General features: G+C 51.6%; 2 protein-coding genes across 2 annotated transcripts; both read left to right on the top strand.

Annotated features, from left to right (window-relative positions):
- Positions 1-1,115: 1,115 nt before the first annotated feature.
- PtA15_13A499 (uncharacterized protein) lies at positions 1,116-3,773 on the top strand (the record flags this gene model as incomplete). Its single annotated transcript, XM_053162702.1, has 5 exons — positions 1,116-1,119; positions 1,192-1,572; positions 1,656-1,722; positions 1,792-3,613; positions 3,705-3,773. 5 exons carry the CDS (start codon positions 1,116-1,118, stop codon positions 3,771-3,773), a joined length of 2,343 nt encoding a protein of 780 aa, XP_053026653.1.
- A 5,571-nt stretch (positions 3,774-9,344) lies between these two features.
- Positions 9,345-15,426, top strand: PtA15_13A500 (uncharacterized protein; the record flags this gene model as incomplete). The annotated part of the gene is made up of 6 exons (XM_053162705.1): positions 9,345-9,467; positions 9,629-11,663; positions 11,740-12,690; positions 12,760-14,265; positions 14,340-15,276; positions 15,357-15,426. 6 exons carry the CDS (start codon positions 9,345-9,347, stop codon positions 15,424-15,426), a joined length of 5,622 nt encoding a protein of 1,873 aa, XP_053026654.1.
- Positions 15,427-17,351: the final 1,925 nt, after the last annotated feature.

Below are 17,351 nucleotides of genomic sequence, written 5' to 3' on the forward strand. Positions count from 1 at the left end.
TCCCTTGGTGCCCATCATAACCAAACTGCATCATGATCTGGTGTAAAAACCCAAGCTTGTACCTTTTCTTCTCCATCCAGCCTTGACAAAGGAAAACCAAGAGCACAAAGGATTACTGGCCATTGCATTGTGCAAGAAGATGGCTGGATTTTCTTCTGGCACTCCAAAATCAGGTTGACACCACCGGGGGAGACTTTGACGCCCTCTCCAGATCTACCCTTTTTCTGTAACTGTGCTGGATGCCTTTGGATCACGAGTAGCACTAGTCTGTTTGCAGAAAAAACCAAGATTGGTGTGGATCTCCTGCAGTCAAGGACAATCTGAAGTGATCTTCTGTAGAGCTGGTACTTTGCACCCGGGTACCCGTGGCAGGTGGGGGTGCCTGCCTGAGTTTTGACTCAAACCGGACACCTGCACCCGCACCTGCTAGCCGGTACCTGCGCACTCCAATGGGTACCCGCTCACAGGTGCTTATGTAGTACCTGCCAATGGGCACTTTGGGCCAGCTCTTGTTGGAAAACTGGTACTTTGTGCCCAGGTAGCTGCGGCGGGTGCGAGCCCCTGCCTGGATTTCCGCCCAGACTGGAGTCCTGGACACATGCACCTGCACCCGTACCCGCCGGCAGGTACCTGCGCACTCCAATGGATGCTTGCCCATGGGTGCCTTGTACCCGCCAACGGGTACTAGGGGCCAGCTCTAATTGAGGACAAAGATGGCCATCACTATCAAATTGGCGTGATGCAACATTTCAATGCCCAAAACCCATTGAAAACTCCAGCCTGGCTCACAAGCATCTCTGTTCTCAAGACTTTCTCAGGATATAAAGGAAAAAGAGTTTTCATGACAGATTTCAAAATCTGCCTTTTGTGAACCCCTTTTTTTCCTTGTCATGAAATAGATGCTTGGTCCCATACAGTGAGATTGCCTTCTTCTTCTTTTTTTTTTGATGGTATTGAGATACTCAAAGACGTTGACAGAAAGGACCAAGTGTGGGGTTTGAAAGCTGGTAAACCATGAGGAGCTCCTTTCCTCATGTCAATCATGAGTGAGTCCAGCTATTTTAGGATGATTTGACTGCTGTGAGGGGTGTTGTTTGTGCTAATTGGAAGAAGTGATGTGTAAGTCAGGTTGGGTTTTGAGGTGTTAGGTTGGGCTGGGCTGTGCAGTGCTGAGTCATCGATATATATAAGCCCACGCCAACTTCCCCGCGCCCGGCAACCCTCCCTCCACGATCCCACTGCCGCCGAACCACCCCAGCCCAAATCCAATGGATCCTCGCACCATCAACTTCAACGTCCTCCGCAGACACGACCCCCAGATCTCCTCGATCCGGGACTCGACCTCCTATGCAGTCATCTACCGCTACTTCCACGGGGCATGGTCCAAGACCGGCTTCGAAGGCACCCTCTTCATCTTCCAGCGGGACACCCACCCCTTCTATGGGGTCTTCGTCCTCAACCGCCAGGGCCTCGACAACCTCTGCGAAGGACTCCTGCCCGGCTGGGATGTCGACCTCGACGAAGGCCTGATCATCTGGAGGAGTGCCGGCGCAACCGGTGATGCAGACGACGGTCAGTCCTCCATCCTCCTCACCCTGTTGTCCTTCCCCCCGCCCCCCCCCCCCCCCACTGACGTCTTCCTGCAACTTCCAAAGACGTCATCTACGGCATCTGGGTCTACGAAGAGAAAGACCGCACCCGGATCGCGACCACCATGCAGGAGTGAGTCTTCCTTTTCCGTTTCCGTCTACCTATTCCGGTCACCCAACTCATCCACACTTACTTCTCAAGGCTCATCGAAACCGCCTCAGCACAGCAGAATCCCCAACCACCACCTCCCTCGTCATCACCTCCGCCCGTATCGCTCTCCCATCCAGTACCCCGCGTTCCGATCATCACCGCCGGCCAAACTATCTCACTCGATCAACTCTTCGGCGTCGGCTCAGTCTGCTCGGAACCCCCGCCGCAGACCTCAGCCTTGCCCCATCCGGGCGCCTCAGTCACCGATCCAGACGAAGAAAAGGAGAACCTGCTGCCCTCGCAAGTCATGAGCCCCGACCCGTCCGACCTACCAAAAGGAATGCAACTACTCGACTCCCTCTTCCAAAAGGCTGCCATCAAACCCCAGCCAGCTTCTCACCAATCCAACCCTAACACCGACCCTGAACCGATCAACCAACATCCAACATCAATCCACCAACTCCTCAACCAACTCTCGGGCTCAAGCTCAAAGCCCCCATCCCAAAACACTTCAAGCCATCAACAGTCTCAGTCGACCAATAACAACCGAAGAGACCGGCGCCAAAGCTCCGGCCAAGAGAATTTCAAACATCAATCTACGACTGTCGACCAGCCAAGCCATCGTCCAATCAACCAAAACCATTCTTCGACTCGGGCCGACCATCGCAACCTGAACCCCAGCCATAACCACCCCCATTCACGTCGGAGCAGCGGGGGCTCTTCTTCGCACAGTCGGAATGGCAAGATCCCCTTTGGCCTTAACCCTGCCACCCAACCCCATACCCAGCAGCCAGCAGCCCCCACGAATCCAGTCAACATCGTGGCCGCCCCCGTCCCAATGGACAGTGCGAATGCTGAGGCCCGCCACAATATCCTGAGCTTACTCGGCCATCCGGCTGCCGCCCGGCCAGATGATGTCTATTCGACGGGCACGAACCCCACGCTGGTTGCCCCTCCGTCGGGCACCAATAACCACACTACCGGCTGGCCACACTCGTCGCCCGATAGTCGCGGAGGAGGCAGCAATCCTCGCATCCTCTACTCTCCTCAGCAGCAACAGCTGCCGCAACAACAGGGAACCGGGTCGCATGCCTACAACAGTCCCCGCTCGACCCACGTCTCCCAGGAAGCCTCGCCCCACCAACACTCCCAGCAGGCCTTCGTCCAGCACAACCCCCTGCCGCTCCCCTCCTCCTACGGGACCTCGGCCGAACGCACGCCTCCGCGGGGCGCCCAGCTGAGCAACTCGGCCAACCACTCGCCCAACGGGCCCCGCCCGCCGCCTCACCACCACCAGCATTCCCAGCCACCGCCAGGAGCGGGCGCGCAGCCGCCCGTCCAGTCTAATGGCGGCGCCGCCGGGCCCGTGTTCTCCGGCTCCGTCTGGCCGTTCGACAAGCTCCCCAACCGCGCCCTGAGCCCGCTCAACCCCGCCCGCCAGTCGCCCGCCAGCCTGGCCATCCATCGCGCCCGGGGAGCCGCCCCCGCTGGCCACCCACAGACTACTACCAATGGCACCCAGCGCAAGACTTTCCCTCACCATCACCAGCAGCAACAGGCCCGGCACCACCACCACCATTCCCCCGCTGGACACTCGCCCCCGCTCGTCAACGACTCCTCCAGACCTAGTCGTGCACATTCCCTCACCGACCCCACTACTGCATCTACGACCCACCATTCCCCCTCCTCCACCCACCACAACGCCGGCCCCCCCACTCTCGTTAACTCCAAACTCGCCGTCGAGAGCTTGGACCAACTCCTCCTCGGCCACAACCTTGACAACCATCAGCCGTCCCATCGGCAGCAGCAGGTCGCTGACGCCAATCCTTTGGATAAGGCACACTTCGTTAACTCTATCTTGGACTTGATCAACGTCCGTTGTCGTCCTCTCTCTCTCTCTCCTCTTCTTTTGCACTGTTGCAATGCTGATGATATTTTCTTTCTCTGAACCTTGAACGTTGTAGAATAACGGGGCGTTTGTGGACACGTTGTATGCCCGATACTTGGCCCGATATGCAGAGAAATACTTATGAGACCCCGCTCTTCTTCTTACCGTCTTACCCCATTTAACGACCCCACTATGCCGTCCTCTCTCTCTCTCTTTAAGAACACTATATCTATATGAACTAGCTACGTCCCCAGAGGTCCATTGCCTTGATACAACACCACATTATATGGACACATATATACATGTATATATCAATATCACACTCGAGAAATGAAGACTAACGCGGAGACATCGAACGACAAGGGAGAAAGACATCTTCACAACTCGCTGTTGTTCTTTCTAGATATGTGCATCTGCATTTTTAGCCAGAATTGGTGGCTGGCGTGGGGCAAATGTACTTAGGGATCGGAGGCTCGATTCATGAGGCTGATGAAAAACATGTAAAGAGTATACATGTCGAAATCCGATGATGATGAGCTCTATGGATCTCCAGTCCGAGATCGACAATCCAAGTTGCGGGTTCTTATTGATGCATGGACCGCAGGAACTACTTGTCCCCTCATGTATGCACACAATCTGCTTTCTCCTGGACAGAGAGAGAGATGCATGTAATGGTGACACGATAGATACACAGTCGGAAGTCCGTGAGGCACATTATCTTGGGTATATTTTGGCTTTTTGGATTTCAACAGGTCTGGGCTGAGACTCAGAGCAAGTCTGAGACACTGCCAGCACTGGTACGCTCAAATCCCCGCACACAAGTAAAAGGAAGGCATGATTGACTCTAAACATCCAGACAATTCTTACTCTGCAAACATCAATATTGGTGTTGTGTTTACTTATGACACCATTGTAGAAAGGAGGCCACATGCCCATGGGTCAACTGCTGCATGGATCTCCTAACATGGGGTTCCTGGTCCGACCCCGAGCAGGCCGGAGGAAGGCCAACCTTAGAGTCACACACAACAGTTCTTGTGCAGTGCACTCCGCCTCCACTGGGCTCTCCACCCTGCTCCACTTCTTGGGCCAGATTGGCGCTTGGAGCTTGCTTCTCAATGTGCAAGTCTGTTACACAAGGGGTAGGGGTCACAGGAGCAAGGAGCGAGTCCGACAGAATGAAGGCTGGGGATGGGTGTGGCACGGTGGAACTGGAGGAGGAAGTTGACCCTCCCCCAAGCACAACAGCTGTTGCACACTCAGTCCACTGGCCTTTCCCCCCCTGCCCCACTCCCTCAGGCTGCAGCCAGATTGGCGTTGGGAGCTTGCTTTTGGTGCGCAAGTTTACCCAAGGTGCAGGCCGGTCACAGGAGCAAGGAGTGGTGAGCGCGCAGAAATGGATGTCCTTGGTCAGAGGGGATGGGCGAAGAGAGTCCCAGCGGCTTTCAGAGCGGACAGCTGCGGTCTCAGTCTCAGGAAGGCATGGTCGATGTGGAGAGGGACTTCAGGTCAGCTCACTCTTGGGCCTGCCGGCTTCTCTCTCCCCGGGTACGGCGGGCGTCCGGTGGACCCGAGAGAGTCTGCCGGATCCGTCGGCTCAAGATTCACACTCCTCCCAGTCCACCCCATTACAAAACCATGTGCGCGCAGTCCTATCACGTTTCCCGCCCTTGACTCTGTTCCTCCCTGCATCCTGATCACACCGCGAGCTCTGCTGACGCGATGGTTCCTTAGAATCTCGGAAACAGCGCCTTGAGAGTGTTCTGTCTCTGTGTCCTTCTGGGCACTAGAACATCTGCTCGAAAGGATTACGATACCTAGCTTGCATGCACAGATGGTGTTGGCTGTTTCTATGACCATAGCCAGCGGTAAATATGTAGAGTATGTAGAAGAGTTGGGCCACCGTGCCGCGATAAGCCAAAGTGCTTAAACTCTTCTCTAGACGCGTATGATGATGAGTCTACCAGCTCGGCTCATCCTGCGTCCACAAATCCCAGCCGGCTGCGAGCGCACGTTCTCTCATCACAACGGCGGTCTGGAGCGGAGATTTCTCCGCTCAGTCTCCGCCCTTAATAGAAGACTCCGACGAGGCTAGCATGAGTTAGCCGCTGCCGGTCGGTAGCCTAGCGGGTGTGGCCTGCATCTTCGGCTGGCGGGTGCAGCTAAATAAATAGTACTCAGCGTAACCAGTGCTGGATCTTGTCTTTCCTTTGTGTCCGTTTGGAAAGGGGAGTCTAAGCAAGAGTGTGTGTGTGCTGCTCGCGTGCAAGGCCGGTTGATGACGATGTGAATGCGAAAGGGCAGGGAGAACTTGCCGAAGGATCTAAACCAATCTAGTGTGTAAATACATCTGTGTTGTGCTGTTGACTCAAGTCTCATCCCACACCCTTTCACACTTCACATCCGCACCTCTCAACTACATAACTAGACATGGCTTTGGTGCCCCAGCTATCTAAGGATGTAGGAGGGGTGACTGTCCAAGCCAGTTGATTATAACAAGCGTTTGAGGATGGCCAAGGTACCTTCTCAAGCGGAGGAAGGGGGGCATACCTAGTGGAAAGCCCCTGTGAGTGTGCCGGGCTGGGGTTGTTCGGATGCCGTTTGATGATAGTCTTCCTTTACACCCGCGAGAGTTTCAGCTTCGATACAATTGCAGGAAATCTTCCAGCAGTTGCTGTGATCCATATTTCCACAGCCATTGGGGATTTATTTAATTCGACCGACCAGGACGAAGCAGACTAAAAAGACGTATCGATGTGCATGCATATCGACTGCAAGAATAGTCTACCTCTTTGCCCACAGTCTCGCTCGATTTTCCCCTATCTTCTCTGATGAAGCCGGCGCGCTGCCTCCTTTGATCTTCCTCCCGATATTGCCCGCCTCCTATCGTCCCGCCTATTCTCCTTCTGCAAAAAAAAAACACTGCGCACATTCTCTCCTTCGTTCGCCTCTTCCGACGCCGAGCGTCGCTCCAAGAGAAGAACCCCCGCCCCAGCAACCCACTAATAATCGATACCACCAACACCATGTGGCTCTGTCGGGATCCGGTCAAGCACAAAATATCAAAATCCTAAAAAAAACACTCTCAAAGTTCTCCCAGAATCACACCACTTGTGGCTCTTATTTCTCTTTATCATCTGACCTCCTCTCTCTCTCTCGTTCCATCAAGAAAAAAACAAAGGAAAAAAGCTTCTGATTCACAACATTCGTTAAAATTGTTTCCATTTTTTTTGGCTTTCAAGTGTTAATAATCAAGCAGCCATTTTGATTCCACATTCATATTCTATCCTTTAGAGCACCGTTAATCAGCATCATCACCCTTACTTTTTTTGACTGGTCAAAATCCCATAAATCCATAGACATACATACCAGCTTGTTCCCTTCTAGTACATATTCATAAAAATATAGCTATAGATTAGATTGAAGGTTATCAAGCCAGTTTTTCAAGACACACCCTTTCGAGCTGACACTTCCTCCTCCCGAGTCCGGTTTCCAGTCGCCCACAACACCCACATATCCCCCACAGCCGAGCCCCCACACTCACCATCCCGCGGTCAGCGTCATACCATCCAGCCCACGATCCATCCAGATTCCGTGATCCGATCGAAGGTTCCCCCCAGTGGACCACCATTCCCGGTCAGTGGCTTGATATTGTGACTGTGAGTGTCGATCCGTCACTTTCTCTTCTCTCTCCCCGCCTCTCGTCCGACCCGTGTGATCTGGTCGATCGCTCGCTCGCTTCCTTTCTCTTGATCTCAACCAAGGCCGACCAATCTCAGATACATATCGTGTTCCTGCCATCGACAACTTTCTCTACTGCTGTCTGCCTGATGATGTATGTATTACAGCAAGCAGCCCGCGCTGTCTGTGCCTCGGCCCTCGGATTGTCCTCGAGGGCTCACCGCGGACGCTCTATCGTCCTGCATATCCCCCACCTTTCGCTATGTAACATCGGTTGATCAGAAGCCTCTCCTTCAGCCCGAGTGCAGTCGGAGCATGACCCCGGACAGTTTTGTGTACTGTGTGTTACAGTAGAGGGCGGCGGTGGCATACACTCTGCTTTTGACGTGTTTTTATAGTTCCCCAGCCGAAAGATCGGTGTATGCCGAAAACTGTCCAAGGTTTTCCAGTTGACAAGCCTGTGGACATCACCGATGAGGGCGTCAATATTATTTATGTACGCAAAGCATGAATAGTTGATCATGTTCGTGATTGGTATGAGTATGGACGCGCCCATTGACAGCCCAGCTCCAGCCGCATGGTGTTATTATTTATACTCCTGCGGAGATGTCTGCCAGTACAGCGGAAAATCTGGCTTTAAGCAGTCTGTGATGGAGGGAAACTCCGAGTGGCCTCACCGCCAATGGGCAATCCTCTTCCCTCTCTTTGACGCGTCGCTGGCTTGGCCATCTTCACAGACTCTGCTCTCCCTGACTGCGAATTCCTCAGAGCAACCTCATCACTGGACAATTCCCTCGGATAATATCGAGAGGCCTCCCCATTTCAAATATAAGTTCCTGTCGTCTCGACATATCCCCTCCCCTTTACAACGTCTAAAATATTCACGACGGCGACGACTGCCCCGACGACCTACCATAGACCTGTGCCTGTGGCGATTTCACAAAGCTTGGCCATCCCTTCTACCTCTCATAGAATATCACTGCCTCAAGTGACAACCTCAAGCGACCCTTGCAAGTGAATGTTTTATGACCCTAACGAAGCTCGCATGCTTGGATGATCACTCTGGCTCGAAGCAAATCACCACTAGCACCGATGATGATGATAATGATGATGAACGCACAGCGGAGAGTCTCGTGAACACCCACCCTATCAATCGATTTCCGGGATCTCGAGGAAAGCAAACCAGCTGCAAAATATAAACCCTTTTTTCATCAAACACCTCCGCCTCTGCCTCTCCTCCCCCCGCGTGGTCTATGATCTATCCGTGGCTGTCTATCTCCACTCTATTTGATCAGCTCTCCGCCAGTGTCTGAAAAAACCTATTTCTCAAGAAACCACACGTCTCTCCTCCAGAGTCCGGAGTCAAGCAGTCTTTCCTCATCTGACTTTCAATACATTTTACATTTGTTTATTACCTCCTTGTACACACACACCACAACACGCTATATCTTACGTATTTGTATCCCCTCTCGTCCCCGACTTGTTGTTGTACCCCTCACCTCGTTTACATTAACACTCAAAACGTTGTGGTACTATCACACGATTCAATCTGACCCGCTTGCGCCCAACTTTTCTTCTTCCAAGCATAAAACAAACAACATTTTCCTTTTTTTTATCTTACTTCTTTTTTTTTTGACACCCCCTACATAAAACAACTCAAACCGCATCCGTCTCCGATTCCGGTCCCAAAAACCAGCCCCAAATTTTCCCATCGGTCCATCCTGATTCCTTCTACATATTTATTTCTATATTTTATCATTGGCCCTTTTCTTCTAGCCCTCTCCTCCTATCTTGCTTCCTCCCCTGTCAATCAATCCCAGACTGCTTTTACGATCTGACATTTATGATCTTCTGCGTTTCATTTTGTTTTTGAAGATTGACCATTTCTCAACTGCTTCCCAGTTCGATTCTACATCCATCCTCACTGGTTCCCCCAAACGGCGCCCCCCCCTCAGAAGCTTGTCCGCTGCTTGCTCCGATACTAACATGGATCGGCCCAAACTCTTTCCCGGCGTCTTCCTCAAGTTCGACTCGAGCCATGCCCCGTTTGCTCAACCATCCCCACCGCCTCGGAGGAATCCAAACAATCGAACAGCCTCCAACCAGTCCCAGCGCCCGTGGCGGCGACCCTCAATCAACCAGCAGAGCTCATCATCATCAGGTTTGGTTGTTCTTTAAACCCGCATTCACTCAGACTCCAACCCGTATGCTGACAATTTCCTGATTTCTACTCCGATCATCAATTTATATGCAGTCGTGCAACTCATTTCGCCGCCCATCGTCCGCCCACCACCACCACCACAACCAAGGTGGCTGCAACAGCAGCAGGCCAAGAAGCGTAAACTCAGCCAGCCCAAACAAGAACAAGCCGTTCTCCTCCAACCTAGCACTACCACCAGCCGGAAACCCCGCTCGCGGATACCTTTCCAATGGAGGCTGCCATCGTCTTCCTCCCCCGCTACCGGACCTTCTACCGCCAATCAGTCTGAACAAGTTCTTCCCGATGATACCCAGCCCTCCCACTACCCGAACGATACCCCTCAGAAAGTGTCGCAGAAGAAATCCTCGATCTTCCGTAAATTCTCCAGATCCCATTCAATTTCTTCCAACATCTCATCATCATCCACTTCTGTTTCGTATCTGGCATCCACGACGCCCCAAGCCGCCCTTCGGAATTTTTCAAACCATTCTGATTCAATTGCCAGCCGATCTTGCTCGAGTCACTCCGCCGTCCTCAAATCCCAGAGCTCCGATGACTCCATCGGAACCCGGCCTCGACCCACTCGCTCCTCAAGTCCACCTGTCACTAGCAATATCAGTTCCTGCTCATCCTCATTGAATCCCTCGGTCAGCTATGTCACAGATTCTGAATTCGAGTCCCTCTCAGATGACCACGAGGAGGTTCTTTCTGCACACTCTCATATCAACATCCCCGTCGCCCCTCAACCTCTCTCGAACTCGAGCACCCATGGTATTGGATCAACCTCTCAGTCAAGGATTTCCGAAGCATCCTGTCCCCCACCTCAATGCCCGCTGCCCCCATCCCCGTCGAGTCCAACTCATGACGTTCGCTCTCAGCCTTTCAGCGAGCTGCCCTTTGCGTGTCCTTCGCCGAACATGCCTGGTAATCGTGTTGTCAATCGGCACATCCGACCGACTCCGGCCCAAGCGCCCCCACTTCCGCGTTCCCGAACCCCATCGCTGGTAATTCGACCCAAGTTTGCCACTAGTCAACACAATCTCGATGCTATTGTCCAGTCCTCCAAGTCCAGCTCCGACGCGCATGCCCACAACAGCGCGTCCGATCATGTTGATACTCAAGATCGACCCACGTCTCGACCTAAGAGCGATCTGATGCGCGGACTTGGCTGGGGCCGTGCCCCGATCGACCCTCCACGTCTGATCTCTCCTTCACCCAGTCTCCTCCACAACCCCTCCTCGTCTGATGTCTCGATCAACCGCCCTTTGCAGGATGCAATCATCGCCGACTATCTCCTCGCACCTCAAAACTCAAACAAATCACACCAGTTTTCATCGCCCCAAAAAAACCCCCCACTCAATCCAAGGAAAACGCTCAAGGACCGATTCACCCTAGCCAGTACCGCACCTTTGAGGTTAACCAAGACCCAACATGTCCGCCATCAAAGTACGGCGTCTGCTACGGGTCGTGCAATCGCGAGCAGCTTGTTCGGAGCCCTTAGCCCTACAAGCAATCGACATACAGTCATGGACCCGGAGGATGAGAAGCGCAAGGTCGAATTCAAGAGGATGATAAGCTATCCAGTCCTCAATCACGGTACTAGCGGTGACAATGACGCGTCAAATGCCCAAGACAAAAACTTTCAGAGCGTGCCAGATTTGGATTGCTACAATCTTAGCATCGAGGCCGCTATGCGTTCACTCGAAGGTATCAAACCCATCGAGACAGCTTCGATCACCACGCCACCTGGATCCATCAAGTCCAGATCTAATGGCCCGGAAGACCGGCCGATCTCATGGACTTTTGAAGACAAGCCAGATTTATCAGATGTTGAAGCCAGCTACGAGTTTAGCTTTACGAGTGGAAAATCGGACGCTTGGACACAAAAGTTGAGAAGACGGGTGTCCGTCAACCGGCTGATGATTAAGTCGAAGAGCAAGCCAGCCAGCTCACCCTCGCCTGATGGTCGCAGTAAAAATAGCCCGAGCAGTGGATTACGAACTTATAAAGCCGCTCAGAAGCAACTAAGGACCAAGGCTAGTGCTCGGTTGAGGCCTTTGATACGCAAAGTCTCATCCGTATCTCACAAGCAACGTGCTCCGATCGGCTCGTCTGAAGGCAGAAATGCCTTCGAAGCCCATGAGCTTGACAGAACTGGTAAGCTTCGAGTGCTTAGGATGCCAGCCTGAAAAAAAGAAGTCTTACCATCCATTCTTTATTTTTGCACAAACAGGCGAAGAGAACGAAGAGGAGGAGTTGCTGGCCTTGAGTCGAACTCCTATCCGGCGGGCCAACCCAGAACGCTTCATCAATTCGAAGCCCGAGAGCCGTCTTCGACAGATCCGCTCATCCATCTCTAGAGGTCATACTCCCCGTAGCGCCTCTTCGCCGACGGTCAGTCTGACCACGCCACAGCAGTCCAAACCTTTTCCGAGGACAAGCCAATCGATCCGAGAGAAGCGGAAGATCTTCGAGCAACCCGTCAACCCGTCGACCGATGATCTTCCTCATTTTAATCGTTCGACCAACTCGTCATTGGCTATCTCGATCGCCTCGTCCAGCCACTCTGCATCCAGAGGCGCCTTGTCAACAAGCTCGGGCGTCGACCGACGTTCCAGTGTCCCAAGTGAGAGGCGGCAATCCAAACGCAAGCCAACGCCTGCCGAAATCAAGTTGAGAGACGAGACCCAGAGCGTCAAAGCCTTGGTGGACAAATTCGAGACCCAACACCACCGCAGTAGCTTAGGCAAATCGGTCGACTCGGACTCGCAGAAAAAACGGGCTCGGGATAGCTCGAAAGCGGGACGGAGCAGTGGTACGGGGGTCATTCGCACCAGTTTACTCAGTCTCTGGAGTGGCGATCGCAGTAGTTTGGGCAGCAAGAGAGTCGTGTCGCGGAGGGTCAGTAGGCAACTTGTACTTGATCACAGAAGGAAGGCAAGCGGACGGAGCAGTACCGAAAGTGCGTCCAAGGCCGAAGTAAGACCGCCTCGGAAATTGAAGAAAAAGCCAAAGAGGACATTCCGGGATAACAACAGTAGTTCTTCGTCTTTCGGATGCGCCTTTGACGAGGAAGATGAATACACGTACGAACTGGAAGACCCTCACGTAGACTTGAGTCTTCCGGTCAAACTTCCGGGATTATCTGATTCGAGCAACCGTCATCTCTCAATGCTCTTACCAAGTAAGTCTACTCTAAACCTCGTTGTTGTATTTATTGCTCTGGTCGCTAATGCTTAGGTTGTTGTAATAGAATCTTCTATGCAACAAAAACGGTCAACCTGGAGCGTTAATAACAGCTCACCCAGGCCCTCCGCCGAAAAAAGCCAGAAGCGTCGGGACCTTCAAATCTTCCAATCACGCTTCACATCTCAAGATGCCCCCAATTGCGATAGTCCCGAAGCGGCCTACCACGATGAAGTGGATCACGAACCCAAGCTGCTAAGTGAACAGCCCTCGATGGACTGTGTGGGATTCAATCAAGATAGAACCTGCTCGCCTCTGTCTTCTGAACAAGCCCACAAAGCGCAGACAATTCTTGAACCACAGACGATCTGGATGGGTGACGGCTCTCAGAGGCAAATCTTGGTGGCTGGTGGCTGTTTGCAGGTTGCCAAAAAGATCCCTTTCCCCAGCTTCGAAGATGACGTAGAGTTTAACCAGAATGCAACTCTTGAACAGCCACCCTTGTCCGCTGAACTCTCACCCCCCAAGCCCGTCAGCAAGCCCATCGACCAGCCAACACACTCAACAAATCGAATCAGCACATTCCTCCGGACTCGGAAATTTGATGATGAGCTAGAGGATGACGAAGACGAGCAGGTCAGTCCCCACGACTGCTCTACTCGGACCACTAGCTTGAGCCAAAATCAGGAGCGTGGAATGTTGTCACCTGTCGGTATCGCTAGTTTGCAAGATTCTCCAACTCTCGGGCGCGGTCGTCGGTCTTGGCAAAGACCCATGTTGCACGGTTGCTCCAAGTCATCCCGATCCTCAAGCGCCGGCAGACCGCATTCGACGCCTGGTTTACTACTGGTTGCACCCTCAGACGTTAGTGAGAAAGATGACTCATACTCGAGTTCTTCGGGTGCCGGCACACGAAACTCTCAGGAAATTCAGCAAATGTATCTGGGCGTCCAACGTTGTGAAGGATTGGGTAACAAGATGTTTGGCTCCTCAATTAACATTCCTCAGCACACTCAGGAATCTCCCGTCGGTCGTCGCGCCACTTCAGCAATAATCTCGAGTAGCACCGCTCGTCTATTCCCACTCAGTCCCACTGGAAGCTGTCCCAGTCCAAGTTCTCCTCCTATTCGGGCTCAGTCCCCACCAAGCACTGCCCCTGCGGACGATATTGCTGATGAACTCCAAGCCTCGTCTCCCCCCGCCTTGACGTCGACCAGGTCGTCCTTGCTCAAGTGCGAGAGAGTTGCTCAGTTCGAGGAAGATGACCTGACCGAAATGACAGATGTCCTGGACTGTGGTGAAGAAACTCCCCAGAATCATTATCTCAAAGATGACGCTCCCACTAAACTTGCGAGTAGCCCGACCTACAACACATGCAAGCTTTCCAAAGAAGATGGGGATGGGGATGACACTGTTATTGACACAGTGGCCGACAAAGCCTTGCGCCAAGAAATCGCTCGGTTGGAACGCGTTAGAGGAAAGTGGTTGAAGCTCTGCCTGGAAGTCGAGGATGTCTTGAAGAGAAGTCGCGAAAGATGGCCTGATCAGGACAGATCCATCGAGGTTCTCAAAGGTAAATAACACTCACAAAAGAATCCCAGCCTTGACCCAAGTTGACCTGTTATCTCTCCACTTTTTTGCCGCTAGACTTTGTCAATCCTACCACAAGATCATCGATCGACACATTCTTGGAAAAATCTCGGCGCCTCTACAAGGAAACATCGGGACTAAGTTTCGCGGCACACCGGGGAGATCAGTTCACTTCTGAAAGTGAAGCCCAAGAATTGACTCCACCCCCCAGGCACCCATTCGGTCGACAGTCAATCGTCTCCGCGTCGGCCGGCAACCTTCGTCAAAGGACACGTGGCCGGGAGAGCACCACCAGTCGGCAGTCGTTCCTGACTCCCTCCAAACCCAGAGGCGCTAAATCACAGGGTTCGAAAGCCTTCCCTCTCCTCATCACATTGCCAGTTCCCTCCGCCTTTGTGTCTCCTGAACGCTTCCGCGGATGTGCAAAGGCACCTCAGTCCGAACAGGGTCCACGGGTTTTGAAGATCAGCAACAGGTCCCGCTGCCCTGGCCCCCGTCAACCCACCATCTCTAATGGTCTGGCAAGTCCAGGTATCAAGCTAATGAATGCTTGCGACCGACGAGGACGGATGATGAGCGGGGCCAGTAGCAGCAATGTTAGCATCGCTTCCAATGGAAAAGTGATTTTGGGCGAGCGATCAGTCAACCAATTGGCCGATCGAACTCTGACCACTGGGGAGAAGAAGCCCACGAACTTCTCCCCCAAACTTTCTGGCAACAACACACCGACGAGCGCCAGAACCGTTGGCAGTCTCGGCAGGGCCAGTCGGCCCTCGACGGGCAAATGGGGATCGGAGAACGAGGGCCCTCTCTGGACTAGTGTGAGTGTCAGGGAGACCCGAAAACCGTGGCGCAGGAGCATCCTCAACCAGGAGATATTGCCCCGTGAGCCACGATTGAGCTTGGCGGACTCCGCTACCGGCTCAGTGGGTTCCGCCGCCGAGGAGGTCGGCGTGCTTGTCGCCGCCGGTGAACAGCCGAGCGAGTTCTCATCGTAAGCCTCTTTCTCTGCTCGATACTCCTTCCTTCCTTCCTTTTACTGCCGCTGACCTTCCGCTTCTCTCTTGCCTACAGCGGGTTTCATGTCTCCGGCAGTCTTCGTCTCAAGCACCGTCGCAGACTTCACCAGATCAGGGCCGAGTGACCGTCTTCTCCCTTCTCTAGCACCAATTCAAGTGCTCAAGCTCATAACAAAAAACAACAACACAAACACGTACATAATAAACCCTTTTTCCCCTATATCTCTAATACCTTTGTGTGTGTACAAATCAACTTAAAAACCAAAAATATACATCGCTTGTTTCTTTTCTGCTTTCTTTCTCTTGATTCCCTTCGCTTCCCTCTCGCTCTCGGAAAGAAAAGTATTTCAACTCTCAACCCCCTCTCCCCCTACATAAAAAAACTCAAGAAAAAAAAGTGTTTTCTTTCTTCAAAGAGAGCGTTGCTCGTCTTGGTCTTTCTTCTTCCTTGCCTACTAAATAATGCTTTTTTCTGTATTTCTTCAATATCTTCTTTCTGATTGATTTTTTTTTCGATCTGTTGTTGTTTCTTTTCTCTTGTCCTTCCAAACCAAGCCTTTATACGCCTATGTTACCAACACACAAAGTGTTGATATCTAGCTCTTCGTTTTCTCTCTCTCTTGCATCTCATCTCCCCCATACATCCATCCATAACCACATTCGTTTTTGATCTCACATTCGTTTTTTTGTTGGCTCCGACATTCGTTTCGTCCTCCCTGATCATATTATCTTTCCATACCATTCATCATTCTCCCCACACAACCCCATTTCCTTGCCAGTGCTTTGGCCCGTGCGTCAACCTCTTCTTTTCGTCGTACCTAATTATACACCTTCTTCTTGAGTCGAGTCGAGTTTCTTCCCCTTCTTCAACGTAATAATTATTTGCATTGCTTATACTATTCTTTCAGTGTGTTTCATTTCATTGTGTTTTATCTGTCCATTACCGTGTGTCTAGTGTGCCTCCCATTGATTATAGACAATGGGTCTTCTTTGGTACATAATACTAAAAAAAAAATCAAATAGACGCCTATCCATGGTATCTTGTCATTTCTATATTAGAAAACAGTGAGCAGGTATGGTTGTCATTGCTATGTTACATTTTGTTGGCTCCAGTGGAGGAGCTTCTACTCATGGTGCTGATCAGTACTCAATGCTTTTTGACTGCAGGCATCATCAGTCCTAGGCTGTATCAAACTTGATTTATAGCAATGATGGATGTACATATTAAGGGGGGGGGGTCAGAATTGAAATTTGCAAGGTGTTTCTGAACAACTTTTTTTTTTAAATTGATGAATTGGGCTGATTTACCAGAAGTACCTCCATGTGGACAGATTTCAACAATTCAATTCTTTTTGATCATAAACACCTTAGAATTGACTCCTGAGTTTTGTAATATTCAATTGTGAGCCCCCTATCAATTCAACTCCAAAGTTTTGTAAAATTCAATCATGAACCACCCTCTTACAGTGTGCTGGGTTCATATAAAGGTCTCAGAATGATAATTGGATTGGTTTGGGCTGCCTGTGGGATAGCCCAGCTTAACCCACTTCAATTCTGGACAGACAGGGCCGGGTGAAAACACCCCAACCTTGTTCCTAGCCTAAACAGGTGTTGGCAATGACATGGTCATGGGTGGGCTTTGAGCAGATTGGGTCAAGCGGGTAGCCCACATGGGGTAGCTTAAATTCAAGGGTACATATGAAGATCAGAAAGGCACTCATGGTTTTCATTTCTAAAGAAGATTTGCTCACTTGAAAATACACAACCAACATTTTTAATTGATACTAAAGATATGTTGTTGTTTTATTTTGTTCAGGAGGGACATGTAAGATGTAATAATAATGAAAATAAGGATGGAAAGCAGGGGCTAAGAATAAGAGAAAAAGATATTCTAGTTATTCTCCATCCAGTCTTAAGATCACAAGAGAGCCTCAATGTTCCCTTCATTGAGGTAGCAGCGGTAGCTATCCAGGACCCGGCCCCCATATTTCATGGACTAAATACTGAAAAACACCAAACCTGCACTCCAGGTTCCTCCAAAATTAACCAA

This window comes from Puccinia triticina, chromosome 13A (genome assembly GCF_026914185.1).
Source record: "Puccinia triticina chromosome 13A, complete sequence".
Taxonomy (NCBI): Eukaryota; Fungi; Basidiomycota; class Pucciniomycetes; order Pucciniales; family Pucciniaceae; genus Puccinia; species Puccinia triticina.